The sequence below is a fragment of the Mobula hypostoma genome, chromosome X1 (assembly GCF_963921235.1).
Source record: "Mobula hypostoma chromosome X1, sMobHyp1.1, whole genome shotgun sequence".
Classification (NCBI taxonomy): domain Eukaryota; kingdom Metazoa; phylum Chordata; class Chondrichthyes; order Myliobatiformes; family Myliobatidae; genus Mobula; species Mobula hypostoma.
Genome location: NC_086128.1, coordinates 5260128 through 5277053, shown reverse-complemented (window position 1 = coordinate 5277053; position 16926 = coordinate 5260128). Strand labels below are relative to the sequence as shown.

General features: G+C 44.6%; 1 protein-coding gene across 8 annotated transcripts in view; it reads left to right on the top strand.

Annotated features, from left to right (window-relative positions):
• Positions 1-16926, top strand: part of LOC134340229 (supervillin-like) — a 264886-nt gene that overhangs the window by 115046 nt on the left and 132914 nt on the right. For 7 of the 8 annotated variants that reach the window (XM_063037217.1, XM_063037214.1, XM_063037215.1 and 4 more), the window contains 2 exons: positions 9685-9834; positions 14062-14099. The exons of the other annotated variant lie outside the window; for it this stretch is intronic. In XM_063037217.1, coding sequence (XP_062893287.1) covers positions 9685-9834; positions 14062-14099 — 188 coding nt within the window. The remainder of the gene's footprint in view (positions 1-9684; positions 9835-14061; positions 14100-16926) is intronic. 8 annotated transcript variants of the gene reach the window in all.

Here is a 16926-nt window from a genome sequence, read left to right as displayed (position 1 = left end):
CAAATATCAATGTACACATACCTAATGGCATGAGATGTGGCCTTGCTCCCATTGCTCAAATATAATTAGTCGAGGCTCACTCAGGTATTACTGTTGAAAAAGTAAGATAGCTTCTCTGCTATCCTTTAGGTTGTCCTGAAGGGAGAGATGTTTAGTTATCAGCACCAAACAGTTCAGAGTATTGTGCTGTGGCTGTACTCTCCTCCTCACTGTCTAGTTCCACTGACTTCAGCACAATCCAGTGTACAGAACTGAATACAGCTAAGTGCCAATAATCTTGCTTGATTTGCAGTCGGAGCAATGGACACTATTCTTCCCAGTCTCCTAACATGTTTGTGGGTTTGACGTATAAATCTGCCTCTAACTTGCCCCAGACTAGGTTCTGATTTTCACTAGGATTACTGGATTCCAAAGAAGACATGAGAACCACAGTTCATTTTGCACTCCAAAACGTTCCACTCAAACTCTCAAGCTTGTGTCAATATGATCTGTGAGGAACCTAGAGAAAATATATATAAAAGATATCATTCAAAAAAAAGAAAAATCTCCATAATCAGATTTTAGACTGCAAAACTCATTGCTGTCAGAGGTGATCAAGATGACCATAAGCGGAAGCTGGATAAATATTAACTGGAGAGTGTAAAGGAAGGATCTGCTGATGGAATAAATTGGGGTGTGGACGGGCAAAGGTTCTGTGGAGCATGGATACATAGAAGACTGCTTCACACTCACAGGTATTTGTCCCTCATAGCTCATGATGAAGCCAATGGGAGCACATTTTGTAAGCAGGGCATGGATCACATTCAGCACGGACTAGAAGGACCGAGATGGCCCATTTCCGTGCTGTAATTGTTATATGACAATGCTCCTGCTTAATGTGTTTGCGGCTGAGGATGTGTTTCTGTCCAATTAACTCCCCTCCAGCCAAACTCTGATGGTAATCTTCTTTGGTAGCTACGCACCACAGGTGGCAGGTGACAAACAAAGGAGAGTCTCCTGGTACAACAGCAGTGGCACCTAGCTTCCCAAGGTGGGGGTGCTGAACACTCGAGTCTCTGTGCGATCTCAGTGCAGCTCCTTCCTAGAGAAGAACAGTGACAGTGAGCAGAAAGTGTAGGTGCTGAGGCTTGATTTGCATTTTACTTGGATTAATGACCTTCAGCTGAAGATATTAATCTGCAGCCTTTCTTCCTTGTTTGATTGTGTTCCTAATACCATAGTTTGGTCAGCCTCAGGGTCCTTCAGTACATCTTCACAATGTAATGATCATGGCTGTGTGTTTACCTACGGTAATCTATTCCTGAGCATGGTCATTGGTTAACTAAATTATAATATCTAACACAACTTTTGATGTCAGTTTTACTAACAGAAGAAATCTGGAGCTGGGAATGTGCTGATGCATGAAAAGACTGTCAGGTGTATGAGTCACCTAATGTCCTGTTGACGTCGGTACTAAGATGAAATATAGCTAATGAGACATCATGCTACAGATGTGTAGGGTGCTGGTGAGACTGTGCCTGGAACAGTGTATTATAGGAAGGTTGTGTGTGAAGTAGAGAGGGCACAGAAAAGATTCACAAGGATGCTTCCTGGACTGGATGGCTTGAGCTATGAGGAGAGACTGGAGAGGCTGTACCTGCTATCCGTGGAGCGAAGAAGGATGAGGGGTGAACTTACAAAAGTTTATAACATTAAGAGGGACATATACAAGGTGGATGCTCACAGTCTTTTCTCAGAAGAGAGCTAAACAGTTTGTGTGGCTGGGCGATGTTTTCTTTGTTGTGACATGGCAAGTATCAAATGAAGGTAAAAGTGCAAATTTTTTTGGGTGTTTGCTGGAATGATGACTCAGTGTGAAAAGGTTCCCTACTCATTAGGAGTGATATATTTGCTTTGTTGAAGTGGAGCCAGGGCTGAGGCAGTGTTATTGTATTTATACCACTGTTTGGTCAGTGATTTTTATTGGACCACATTATTTACAAAGAACATAAAACAGTGTTCGTTGGCCCACAATATTGTGCTGACCTTTTAACCTACTCTAAGATCAATCTAATCCTTCCCTCCCACATAGCCCTCCATTTTTCTATCATCCATGTGCCCAGCTAAGCACTTCTTAAGTACCCCTATTGCATCTACCTTTACTACCACCCTGGCAATGCGATCTACACACTCAACACTCTGATTTTTTTAAAAAACTACCTCTCACATCCCCCTTATACTTTCCTGCAATCACCGTAAAATTGTGACCCCTGGTAGTAGCTATTCCCCCTCCTTGGGTAAAAGTTTCTGACTGTCCACTCGATCCTTGCCTCTCATCCTTCTTCACTCCAAAGAGTAAGGCCCTATCTTGCCCAACCTATCTTCATAAGACATGTTCCCTAAACAAGACAGTATCCTATAAAACTCCTATGCACCCTCTCGAAGCTTCTACATCCTTCCTATGAGGTGACCAGAACTGAACACAATATTCCAACCAGGGTTTTGTAGAACTGTAACAAAACTGCAACTCTTGAACTCAATCTCCTGACTAATGAAGGCCAACACACAATACGCCTTCTTAACCCTATCAACCTGCATGGCAAATTTGAGGGATCAATGAATGTGGACCACAAGATCTCTCTGTTCCTATGCTCTGCTAAGAATCATGCCATTGACCTTCCAAAGTGAATCACTTCAATCTTTTCAGGTTTGAACTCCATCTGTGACTTCTCAGCCCAGCTCTGCATCCTGTTACTGTCCAATTACAATGTCCCATTGTAGCCTTTGCCAACCTTCTGCACTATCCATAGCTCAACCAACCTTTGTGTCATCTGCAAACTTACTAGTCCACCCTTCACTTGCTCATCCAAGTGATTTATAAAAATCACAAAGAGCATCCTTCTTCACTCTCTAGATAACAGGTCCTGACTCCTCAGCCTCCCCTCACAGCTCAAGCCCTCCAGTCCTGGAAACATCCTTGTGAATCTTTTCTGTATTACTCATGGATCCAGAACAGATCTCTGGTCACCAACATCCAGGCAGAATTTGCTCCATTTAATCCACCCTCTGCCCTCTATACGCAAACCAATTCTGAATCCACACAGCCAAGTTTCCTTGGATCCCATATGTCTTGACTTCTAAATGAGCCTACCACGAGGAACTTTATCATATGCCTTACTGAAATCCATATACACCTGCTCTCCCTTCAATTTGCTTTGTCACAACCTCAAAAAATTCAATCAGGCTCACAAGGCATGACCAGAGTATGCTTCTCCAATTGCTTGTAAATCCTGTCTCTAAGAATTTTCTGCAGTAATTTGCCCAGCACTGAAGTCACTGAAATAAGATTCACTGGTCTATAATTCCCAGGGTTATCCCTACTCTCTTTCTTGAACAAAGAAATTATATTTGCAAATATCTAATCATCTGGTTCTACACCTGAGGTCAGTGAAGACACAAAGGCGCAGGAATATCTTCCCTCACTTTCCATAGTAATCTGGGATATGTCCCATCTGATCCTGGTGAGTTATCTATCCTAATGTTTTTCAAAAATTCAAGCACGTTCTCTTTCATAACATCGACATATTCTCACAAGCATCAAGGTCCCTCTCACTGCTGAATACTGAACCAAATTATTCATTAAAGATCTCCTCTGCCTCCACTGACACCAGGCACATGTTACCTCTTCATTCCCTGATTGGTCCTACCCTCACTCTAGTTATCCTCCTGTTCTTCACATACATGTACAATGCCTTGGGGTGTTCCTTAATTCTACTCACCAAGACTTTCTCATGTCCGTTTCTAGCTCTCCTAGGTTCATTCTTCAGTTCCTTCCTGGTTAGCTTGTAACTCTCTAGAGCCCTTGTCTGATTCTTGCTTTCTAAACTTCAAGTAAGCTTCCTTCTTTACTAATGTTCCAAATCTCTTGTCAACCATGGTCCCTTCATCTTACCATCCTTTCCCTAGCTGAATGGGGGCAAACCCATCCAGAATACCATGCAAGTACTACAGCCTTCATTTTTCCATTCTGCATTTCCCTGATTTTCCAAGTTTATGCTCCCAAGTTCCTGCCTAATATCATCATAATCCCCTCTCCCCCAACTAAATACTTTCCCATGCCATCTGCTCCAAGACTATGTAAAGGTCTGGGAATAATGGTCACTGTCTCCAAAATGGTCACCCACTGAAGGATCTGACACCTGACCTGGTTCATTGCCTAGAACCAGGTCCAGTATGACCCCTCCTCTAGTCAGCCTGTCAGAAATCCTTCCGGGACATACCTAACATATTCTGCCCCATCTAAACTTTTTGCACTAAGGAGGAGCCAATCAATATTAGAGAACTTGAAGTCACCCATGACCAACAACCCTGTTATTTTTGTATCTTTCCAAAATCTGCCTCCCAATCTGCAGCTCAGTGTCTTGGATACTGTTGGGGGGTCTACTGAAAACTTTCAATAGACTGACTGCTCCCTTGCTGTTTCTGACTTCCATCAACACTGACTCCATAGATAATCCTTCCAGGACGTCCTGCCTTTCTGCAGCTATGATACCATTCCTGATTAGCAATGCCACTCCCCAACCTCTTTTACTTCCCTTCCTGTCCCTTTTGAAACATCTAAACACCAGAACATCCACCAGCCTTTCCTGCTCTTGTGATAGGTAAGTCTCCGTAGTGGCCACAACAACGTAGTTCAATGTACTGTTCCATGTTCTAAGTTCATCACCCTTGTTCCTGATGCAACTTGGATTAAACTGGACACACTTCAACCCATCCCACTGACTGCAATTTTATCCAATCAACTGCATCTCCTTCCTCACAGTCTCTCTGCTAGTTGTATCTGCTTGAATACCATCTACCCCATCCTCTGTCCTGTCACTCTGTTTCCCAGACCCCTGCCAAACTAGGTAAACCCTTCCTAACAACACACACAAAATGCTGGAGGAACTCAGTAGGCCAGGCAGCATCTATGGAAAAAGGTATAGTCGACATTTAGGGCCAAAACCCTTCCTAACAGCTCTAGCAAACTTTCTCACAAAGAAAATAGGCCCCCTCAGGTTCAGGTGCAACCTGGTCCTTTTGTATATAGTATACCTTCCCCAGAAGAGCTCCCAATGATCCAGAAATCTGAACCCACCCCCCACACCAATTCTGCAGCCACACATTTATCTGCCAAGTCATCCTATTCTTGTCCCTACTGGTGAATGGCACAGACATTAATCCAGCCATTACTACCCTTGAGATCCTGTTTTTCTGCTTTAGTCCTAGCTCCTTGTATTCTTCAGGATTAAGTCCATTTTCCAGGCACTGGTACCAATATGTTCCACACCTTGTGGCTGCTCATCTTCCTTATTTAGAATGTTGTTAGCCCAATCTGAGACGTCCCTGACCCTAGCACCTGATCTTAAGCCCATTGAATGTTTCAATTGGCCTCACTCACTTTTTCAAAACTTGCACTTAGTATACACAAGCCTACGGCTCCGCTTGATGTTATGACTGGCCCCGCTGGGTTTTTTTTCAAAACTCGTGCTCAAAATCTGTGCTGGCGATTAAAAGAATGCTGAATGTCATGACTGAACGAGCTCATGTTTTCAAAGCTCCAACTCAACATCCACAGACCAATACTTCTGCAGAGCGCAAAAGTGCCGAATGTCATGACTGGGCCTGTTCGCATTTTCAAAACTTGCACTCAAGCTGCACAGTCCAACAGCTCTGCTGATCACAAGAGGACTGAGTGTCATGACTGGCCGTGCTCATGTTTTCAAAACTCCAGCTCAAAATCCACAGTCCTAAGGCTCTGCCGAGAGCAAGAGCGCTGAACATCAGAACTGGTTGCGCTCACATTTTGCTCTCAAAATGCACAAACCAATGGTTCTGCTGATTACAACAGTGTTGAATGTCGTGACTGGCTATGCTTGCGTTTCCAAAATTCGCACTCAAAATCCAAAAGCCAATGCCTCTGCTGATCGCAAGAGTGCCAAATGTCATGACCAGCCATGCTCGCATTCAAAATGTACAAGCCAATGGCTCTGCTGATCGCAAGAGCACCAAATGTCACGATTGCACCCGCTCTCTTCTTCAAAGCTCACATTCAAAATACACAAGCCAGCGACACTGCCAATCACAAGAGCGCAGAAAGTCACGACTAGCGTCTCTCACATTTTCAAATTTCCAGCTCAAAATCCACAAGCCAATGGCTCTGCCAATTGTAAGAACGCATGTAACGACTGGTAGCTCTCAAGTTTTCCAAACTTGCGCTCAAAGTCCTCGAGCCAACGGCTCTGCTGATCGCAAGAGCGCAGAAAGTCTCGACTAGCTGTGCTCACCTTTTCAAATCTCACACTCAAAATCCACAAGCCAATGACTGCAGAGTGCAAGTGTGCCGAACGCCAGAACTGGCTGCGCTCATGTTTTCACGGGCCACGCTTAAAATGCACAAACCTGCAGTCCTGCTGATCGCAAGAGCACTGAATGCTGTGACTGGCTGTGCTTGCATTTCCAAAATTTGCTCTCAAAATCCATAAGCCAATGGACTGCAAGAATGTCACAACTAGTTGTGCTCGCTTGTTCAAAACTCGCGCTCAAAATCAACAAGAAACGGCTCTGCCAATCGCAGATGTACTGAATGTCACAACTTGCTTTTTCAGAGGTCGCGCTCAAAATCCACAGGCCAATGGCTCTACTAATCATAAGAGTGCCGAACTTCATGAAGGACTGAGCTCACGTTTTCAAAACTTGCATTCAAAATCCACAAACTAATGACTCTGCCGATTTTAAGAGCCACATATTCCTCATGGCTTTGAAATTACAAGTATTAAATCATGCGCAGTTACTAAAACCACTAAACAGGAGGATCTTAACGTGTGACTCCTTGCGAAACACTCACCACATTCCCCTTGCAACGGAGCCTGCTGAAACTGGCTCAGCGTCCACCACCACAGGGAATTGCTGGTACCCTGAGATTTGACCCCCAGAATTGACGGTCTTCCCCCCTCCATATTCCTAACTATGGATCCAACTACTGTGGGCTGGGGCAGAGGTTATCCTCCTCTAGTCAGCAGAGTGAGCCTGTAACTGGGACAGACAATGCTGATGGAGGGAACTCATATTGTTAAAAGAGAGTGAGGAAGAAATGGAAAGGGGAAGATGATGCCAAATGGTCCAGTTGGACTGTCTGCTTGGAGAAACTTTACTATAACTTGTGCACAGTTCCCTTGCACCTTTTGACCATCAGTTTTGCCACAGTGGTTATGACACACTTGGAATATTATGAACAGAAGAGATCCTGTAGATGTTGGGAATCCAGAGCAATACGCTTAGCAGTTAAGGCAGCGTCTATGGAATGGAATAACCAGTCAATGTTTTGGGCTGAGATGCTTCATCAGGACTGGATTGTGTGCAGTTCTGGTCATGATGTGGAAGCACTGGAAAAAGTATGAAAGTGATTGACCAAGATATTGCCTGAACTAGAGGGCTTTAGTGACAAGCAGAGATTGAAGAGGCTTCGGTTGTTCTTACTCGAGGACAGGAGACAGAGGGTGACCATACAGAGGTTTATAAAGTTATAAGGAGCACAGATAGGGTCACCGTTGTTATTATGTTCCATGTTGTATGATGTGGGTGATCATGGTCTTTCCATGACCATAATAGTTCTTGGCAAATTTTTCTACAGAAATGGCTTGTTATTGCTTTCTTCTGGGCAGTGTCTTTACCAGACAGGTGACCCCAGCCATTATCAACATTCTTCAGAGATTCACTACCTGGAGTCAGTGATCACATAACCAGGATTTGTGATGAGCACCAGCTGCTCGTACGACCATCCACCACCTGCCCCCAAGGCTTCATGTGACCCTGATCGCTATACCTTGTCCAAGGGTGACCTGCATGCTGGCGGAGGGAAGGAGCGCTCTGCATCTCCTTTGGTAGAGACCTATCTCCACCACGACACACATAAATAGAGTAGGCAATTAAAATAATTTTCCCATGATAGGGAGTCTCAATGCCAGTATAAAAATAGAGGGTATAAATTTAAAGTGAGAGGGTAAGTATTAGAAAGAGATCTGAAGGGCAAGTTTTTCACACAAAGGGTGGTGGGTACCCTGAACAAGTTCACATCGTGTGTTGGTAGAGGAGATGCAATCTCAGCATTTAAAATGCACTTGAACAGGTACATGGATAGCAAAGGAATTGAGGGATTAGGCCCAATCCAGGAAAATGGGATTATTGTCAGATGAGCATGGATGAACGGGGTCAGAAGGACAATATGCATGTTGTAGGACCCTGAGTCTATTTATGCCCTTTTGTACCTGGATAAGGGGTGATAAATCAGCCGTGATCAAATGGCAGAGCAGATTTGATGGGTTGTAGAGCTTGATTCTGCTCCTATGTTTTACGATTTTGAAATCTAAATTCTCAGCAATATAGAAATGCCTATTTGCTCCCGTTGCCTCTTTGCTGCTTGTTAGATTCAATACCTGCCAAAGTCTCCTCCCTCCCCCATTGTTCTCCTGTCTGAATATCCTCTTTCATCTGATATCCCCGACTGTTTTTATTTGCTCTGGTCTTGGTGCGTTCTGCTTGACAGTAACTGGCAAGGAACAGTGCAGGTTGTTACAAGTGAAAGCCTTACAAAAATCCACTCGGGATTTGTGCGTCAAAAGAGGGAGCCCTCGCAGAAACAAGTATCGGCTTTCAGGGAAATGCAAACTCTCCTGAGTAATGTGGAAAGGAAGTTACATTTAAATATATAAGGAATGGTGTGATGACAGTTTGGAAATTGAGGACACATTAGGTGCTGCCTTCAGCTACAACTGAGTAAGAATCTGTCTGGGAGTTTGAGATGGAAAGGAAAAGCAACAGGGCAGTAAAGAGTAGTCTAAGCCCATGGGGCTTCAGTAAAATTGCTTGCGGTGCAACAACCTGAGTTTAAATTACAGTGAAATGGCAGAACGGAATGACGGTGAGACTTCAACTCAATGTGCCCCTTTGTTGCTACTTTGCTGCGGTGCACAGTTCTGGCTAGTTTTATACAATGCAATTGATTGTTTCCATTTAGAGTCTGGCTCTATAAACCATTCATGGCCAGAGTTCAGTGTTTTGGAAATGTAAATGTTGGATTCTTTTCAACTACCTGATACCTTCAGCGCACACACTGAACCAGGGTCTTTCCCTCCTCAATTAATAGCAGAATCTGGTTTATTATCACTAACTTGTGGTGAAATTTGTGGTTTTGTAGCAGTAGCACAATGCAACACATACAAAATACAAAAAGCTATAATAATCTATAAAAAAATTACAGAATGCAAAGGATGAATAGTGAGGATTATTCAAAAATCTGATGGTGGTGGGAAAGAAACTGTGCCTAAAATGTTGAGTGTGTGTCTTTAGGTTCCTATGCTTCCTGCCTGGTGGTAGTAATAAGAAGAGGACATATCTCAAATGGTGAGGGCCTTTAATGATGGATGGCGTCTTCTTGAGGCACTAAATTTTGAAGATGCCCTCGATAGTGGGGAGGCTTCTACCTGTGATGGAGATGGCTGAGTCTACAACCCTTTGCACCCTCTTTTGATCCTGTTCACACATGGGATAATCCTCTCACTGCTCCCTTCTTCTACCTTTCTCCATTCTCACGCTGCAGTCTTCTTCCCCTCCAACTCCATTCTGTCTGTTTGCTCTCCTGTCTTTTCTCTCTTTCTCCTGAACTAGTGGTGAAAGTGGTCATGGCACAGCCAGCACAGGTCTGGCAGCAGCATCCGGCTGGGAGATGCGCCGGAGGCCCAGGCGCTACATTAACCCCGGGGTGAACCGCAAAACATCCGATCGCTTCAGGACTCAGCCCCTCACGGTGGCCGAACGGTAAGACACGGTGTGGATGGGATGTGCATGAACGCTTTCTTTCAGTTAAGAGAAAGGTTAGATGCCAGCTACAACATGGCTTTGAAATTTAGTAAAAATGCAAGTACTGGAATCCAGAAATCAAACCGGAAACACGCAGCAGGTCAGGCAGCATGTGTGAATAGAGAAACTGAGTTAACCTTTCAGGTTGAAGAATCTGATGAAGGGTTATTCACCAGAAACGTTGACTCTTTCTCTTTCCACAGGTGCTGCCTGACTTGCTGGTGTATTTCTTCCCCCAATAAATAATTGCATCAGGAGTGAGTTTTGCCCAGAAAGCACAGAAAATGGAGCCTTCATTTGTACTTGATCCCATTTCCTCCACACTCCTTAACTTAGCTCACTTGTTAAAGGCTCTCACTTCTGCTGGACTCACAGGTCATGTGGAACCCATATGGAGCTAGTTGGCAGTCTGCTCAACTGAGGCATCACAGCTATTCCCCAACCCTTGCCGTGTCTTCACCATCCCCTCTGACCCTCCCCTCTCTGAGGCAGAACGTTCTGTCCTTAGCAAGGGCCTCACTTTTGTCCCCCTCCGTCCACACCTCAGGGAGTTCCGTGCCCGCCATGATGCTGAACTCTTCTTCCGTCGCCTATGTCTCCGAGCCTACTTCTTTGGCAAGGATTCCCCTCCCCTACTGATGACCCCTTCTCCCACCTTCAACCCTCCTCCTCCTCCTGGACACCTGCCCGGGCCTTCTACCTGCACTCGATCTTTTCATCTCCAACTGTCGCCAAGACATCAACCGTCTCAACTTCACCACTCCTCTCTCCTGTTCCAACCTCATTCCCTCTGAATGCACTGCCCTCCACTCTCTCTGCACTAATTCCAACCTCACCATCAAACCTGCTGACAAAGGTGGTGCCGTAGTAGTCTGGCGGATGGACCTCTACCTCACTGAGGCCAAACGGCAGCTCTCTGACACCTCCTCTTACTTACCCCTGGAACAGGACCCCAACAAAAAAACATCAAACCATTGTCTCCCATACTATCACTGCCCTTATCAACTCCGGAGACCTTCCATCCTCAGCCACAAAACTCATAATTCCCACACCCCATACTGCTCGGTTTTACCTCCTCCCCAAAATCCACAAGCCTGACTGTCCCAGTAGACCCATAATTTCTGCCTGCTCCTGCCCCAGTGAACTTGTATCTGCCTACCTGGACTCTATTTTGTCATCCATAGTTCAATCCCTCCCCACCTACATCCAGGATACATCCCATGCCCTCCACCTCTTCAATACTTCAATACTTCCAGTTCCCTGGCCCCGACCGCTTCATTTTCTCTATGGATGTCCAATCCTTATACACCTCCATTCCCCATCAAGAAGACCTCAAAGCCCTCCGCTACTTTCTGGACAATAGACCTCACCAGTTCCCCACTACCACCACCCTCCTCCGGTTGGCGGAACTGGTACTCACACTTAATAACTTCTCTTTTGGCTCTTCCCACTTTCTTCAGACCAAGGGTGTACCTATGGACACTCGAATGGGCCCCAGCTATGCCTGCCTCTTCATTGGTTATGTGGAACAGTCTATGCTCCAAACCTATACTGATACTGCTCCCCAACTTTTCCTTCGCTACATTGATGACTGCATTGGTGCTGCTTCCTGCACCCATGCTGAGCTCGTCAATTTCATCGACTTTACTTCAAACTTCCACCCAGCCCTCAAATTCACTTGCTCTATCTTGGACACTTCTCTCCCCTTTCTCGATCTCTCGGTCTCCATCTCTGGAGACAGACTGTCCACTGACATCTTCTACAAGCCCACTGACTCTCATAACTACCTCGACTATACCTCTTCCCACCCTGCCACATGCAAAAATGCCATTCCCTATTCCTATTTCCTCCGTCTCCGCCACATCTGCTCCAAGGATGAGGTTTTCCATTCCAGGACATCTCAAATGTCCTCTTTCTTTAAGGATCATGGTTTCCCTTCTGCTGTCATCAATGTTGCCCTCACCCACATCTCCTCCATTTCCCACACTTCGGCCCTCACCCCATCCTCCCGCAACCACAACAGGGACAGAGTTCCCCTTGTCCTCACCTACCACCCCACTAGCCTCCGGATCCAGCACATTATCCTCTGCAATTTCTGCCACCTTCAACAGGACCCCACCACTAAGCACGTCTTTCCCTCTCCACCCCCTCCGCTTTCCGCAGGGATCGTTCCCTCCGCAACTCCCTGGTCCACACGTTCCTCCCCACGGATCTCCCACCCAGCACTTATCCCTGTAAGCGTAAGTGCTACACCTATCCCTACACCTCCTCCTATCTTGCCACCATTCAGGGCCCCAAGCAGTCCTTCCAGGTGAGGCAACACTTCACTTGTGAGTCTGTTGGGGTCATCTATTGCATCCGGTGCTCCTGGTGTGGCCTCCTCTACATCGGTGAAACCCAACGCAGATTGGGGGACCGCTTCGTCGAGCACCCCCGCTCCGTCTGCCACAACAGACAGGATCTTCTGGTTGCCACCCATTTCAACTCTGCTTTACGTTCCCATTCGATTATGTCCATACATGGCCTCCTCTACTGCCATGAGGCGAGTAAACTCAGGTTGGAGAAGCAACACCTCGTATACCGTCTGGGTAGTCTCCAGCCCCTTGGTATGAACATTGAATTCTCCAACTTCCGGTAATTCCCTCCCCCCTCCCTTCCCCGATCCCAGTTTCACTCTGCCCCCTCCCCCAGTTGCCTACTACCTCCCTCATGGTTCCGCCTCCTTCTACTACCCATTGTGTTTTCCCCTATTCCTTCTTCATCTTTCCTGCCTATCACCTCCCTGCCTCCCCTCCCCTACCCCTTTGTCTTTCCCCTTACTGGTTTTTCACCTGGAACCTACCAGCCTTCTCCTTCCCACCCTCCCCCCACCTTCTTTATAGGGCCTCTGCCCCTTCCCTCTTCAGTCCTGACGAAGGGTTCCGGCCCGAAACGTCGACTAATCATTTCCACGGATGCTGCCCGACCTGCTGAGTTCCTCCAACGTGTTGTGAGTGTTGCTTTGACCCCAGCATCTGCAGAGTATTTTGTGTTTACAACTATTCTAACCTAGTTTACATGTAGTGATCCAGTGTAGAACTCTAGCTAAATGTGCTCCCCACCTGGAATCTGGTTCTAGGATCTCATTCATGCCTCAGGTAGTGTTAGTGATCCTGATACTGCACAGAGTTCTACTTTGCTATCTGCATGGCAGATGCAATTAAGCGCTTAGAGAATCATTGTATACAGGCAGACTAACTTTCCCAGCACTAGTGAGAACCCAAGGTTATTTAACAATGCAGTTGTGAATGTAAGCTTTTGTGATATTTCACTGAACAGACACCATTGTGATTGATGGTACTGGAACAATGAGGCAACATTTACACGGAGCTCTTTATGATCTAAGTTCATTCTCCTAGCTTGGAAACCTAGTGGACCACTCAAATACTGACCTGACTTCATTGTCCTTTTTCTAAAAAGATTGATTTTTTTTTAAAAGATTCAGAAGAAATTCCATTTGTTGTTGTGCAGTACAATGTACAGAATCTTAAAAGCAGAACAGCTATTAGGAGTGAAATGAAAGGTCTGGTTTCACAAGAGGACCAATGAAATCTGAAACTGTCCGCCCATTCCCCCCAAACTGTAAATGCTAGTAGATAGTGATTCTCAATGCCAGTGTTTTCTCAATTAGACCATAGTGGTGTGAAAGGCGGGTAAGGTGGGGTAAAAGTCAGATATGATTTGCTTGAATGGAAAGGTAGTGTAAATCTATACCTTACTCATTGTTTTTACTCTGTTTTAATGAGCTTCCAGTATCAGTAAAGAACAGAATCTGACCTCCGGTCTCACTCGCATGCATTTCCTCCCAGTTAACTTTGAGTTGCTTAAAACCACAAGGACAAGGTGAGCCTGCTTGCCTTGTTTCATCTTCTGCCTAAATTGTTCCATGTTTGTGAGTGAAGTCTGTTGTAATAGGCACGTATGTCATACATACAGTATTAAAGGGTAAAGGGTGGGTTATATCATCAATGGAAGTCGTTCTGAGTTTCAGGATTATAAGGCAGTAGCAGTTTATAAATTAAGTTTTAGAGTTCTAAAGTTTACAAGATATGTTGGGAAAGATGTGAGTTTAATTTTGTTCAACAACTATCTCTACAGATTGTCAGTAACTAATGTTCAGTTTCTCTCGCTCCTTTAATCTTACAGAACTTATGTGTTGAATATAAACAAGGACAACACTGAGGGTGAGTACCACTCCAACACAGCCACCATGAATCAATCCAAAAGATTATTGATGTGGAATCCTTACAATAAAGGAATCAGGGGATCGTTAGTGCACATTTCTACCACATCTTATCCTTCAGGCTGGATTTCTAAACCTACATTTGGCCTGTACTTACCACATACTTTATACTTATCTCTTATTTCTATTCCATTTCTTATAATTTCCATTTCACCAATGTCAAATGTACTGTGAATATTAGCTTCCTACACCTATCATCCACCTACCTCCACTCTTCCCCATCCCATACCTGGCTTCATCTGCTCGACATCCTTCACCTCTCCTTGGTCTGCTAATTATCTATTGGTCCCTAATTACTACTCACTCTGTTGTTAAACTGGCTATCTTCCCTCTCCACCATCCTGATGCAGGATTTGTCCTGAAGCATTGTCCATTCCTTTCGCACCTCAGATGCTACCCGAACCACCGAGTTCCTCCAGCAGATTATTTGGTGTTCATCTCAACCTCTGAACCACAAGTAGAAACCACAGTCTTGAATATTTTGGGGAGGGGGCACAGCACAGCACGTTTTCATGTTTGGGGGCACTGCACAGGATCGAAATAAGCTGGAGAAAGTTCTAAACTCAGTCAGCTCTATCATGGGCATCCTACCCTTCCCAGCACCCAGGACATGCACTCTTCTCATTGCTACCATCAGAAGGAGGTACAGGAGCCTGAAGACACACACTCAATCATTCAGGAACAGTTTCTTCCCCTCTGGCATCAGATTTCTGAATGGACATGGAACACTACCTCAATACTTTTTCTAGCACTACTTATTTTTTTTGATGTGAAGTGACTGCTGCAATAAAATAATTATAACGACCAGGTTTTTTTTTGCACTGCAAGTTCACACAGGAATCAGGAATATAAATGAAAGTGTTGTACAGCTGTTGCTTGAGGGATAAATGTCACTCTGAGTTCAGAGCCACCATGTTCTAGTAAGGGTGAGAGGCAATGATAAGATTAGAAAATATTGGATGACAAAGGTTATTAAAGGTTTGATCAGAGGGAAAAAAGGAAGTGTTTCACAGGGATAGCCAACAGGGATCGAGGGAGTCTCTTGAGGAATATTGAATATATAGGAGAGAACTACAAAAAAATAGTTAGACAATAAGGGGCTATGAAATATTCTTTGCAAGTAAAATTAAAGATAGTTCCAAGATTACCTACAGTATATCAGGAGCAAGTAAGTGCTCAAGGAATGAACCAAAGGACTAAATGATGTGTGAAGCCAAAGGATGTCGGCAAGGTCTGAAAGGAATACATCTCATCTGTATTCCCCAAGGAGAAGGACGTGGAGGATAATGAGTTCAAGTAGGGGGTACATTATTAGTCTGGTTAGTCAGTATTAAGAAGAAGGAAACGTTAAATATTGTGGGACGCATACAGATCTGTGCAAAAGTCTTAGGTGTGTATACTGTATGTAGCTTAGGTGCCTAAGACTTTTGCACAGATCTGTAATAATTTAAGTATGGCACTGTACTGCTGCAAATAAAAAACACATTTGATGAGTTATGTGAAAGATGATAAACCTGATTCTGATATGGTTATCTATTGTCAACTGAGAGTGGGAAAGGGCAGGGAGAGGGGAATCAATGTTGGGAAAAGGGAATCATGGTCAGGAAAAGGGGAAGGGTGAAGAGAGGGAGTAGGAAGCGTCGGACGTTCTGTAATGATCAATAAACCAAATATTTGGAATCAAATGACCTTGCTTGCTTTCTCAGGGCTGGTTGTGTCTGCACCTGCATCAAGCCCTGTCCTGGCACTCCTTCTCTATCACCTGACCCACACCCCTCCTGCAGCGTTCCACCTCACCATTTCCAACATCTTTTGCTCCCGTCAGATTTACAAACTCACTCTCTGTTCCATATTAACAAATACAGTACTGTGCAAAATTCTTAGGCAACCTAGTTATAAGATTATGTGCCTAAGACTTTTGCACTGTACTCTAACGGTGGATAAATCCTCAGATCGGGATGAAATTCATCCCAGGATGCTAATGGGAAGCAAGGGAGGAGATAGCTGAGACACTGATGGTAATTTTTACATCTTCATTAACCACAGGAAATGTACCAGAAGACTAGAGAATAGCTAATCAACACGCACACAATGCTGGAGGATCTGTGGAGGAAAATGAACAGATGATGTTTCAGGCCGAGACCCTTCATCATCGTCCTGATGAAGAGTCTTCCCCCAAAATGTCGACTGTTCATTTTCCTCCACAGATCTGTTCAGAATTTTGTGTGTGTGTTGATCCAGGTTTCCAGCCTGTGCAGAATCTCTTGTGTCTCTGGAGAATATCTAGTGTTATTGCTTTACTTAAGAAGACAGCAGGGATAAGTCAGATACACATTCAAAGGCCAATGAATCTTGTGTTAATATGAGGGAAATTATTAGAGATATTTCTAATGGTTAGAATTTGTATACATTCTGAAAGTCAGGAACCATTAAGGGATAACCAGCAAGGATTTCTGTGGGGGAAATTCTACCTCAGTAATTTGATTGAGTTTTTTGAGGAGGTGACTAAGAAGATCAATGAAGACTGGGGAGAGATTGGTTAGGTTGTGCTATTTTCCCAGGAGTGAAGGAGGCTCGGTGTGATCTGGTAGGTACAGTATACTTGAAATTTTGAGTATTATGGGCAGGATAGATTGAAACATTTTCTCCTGACAGTGGTATCAAAAAGAGGGCATAGATTTTCAGTGAGTGGAAGGAAGTTTAAAAGGAATTTGAAGGGAAAGTATGTTGCATAGGGAGTGGTTCATATCTGGAGCTTGCTCCCATGG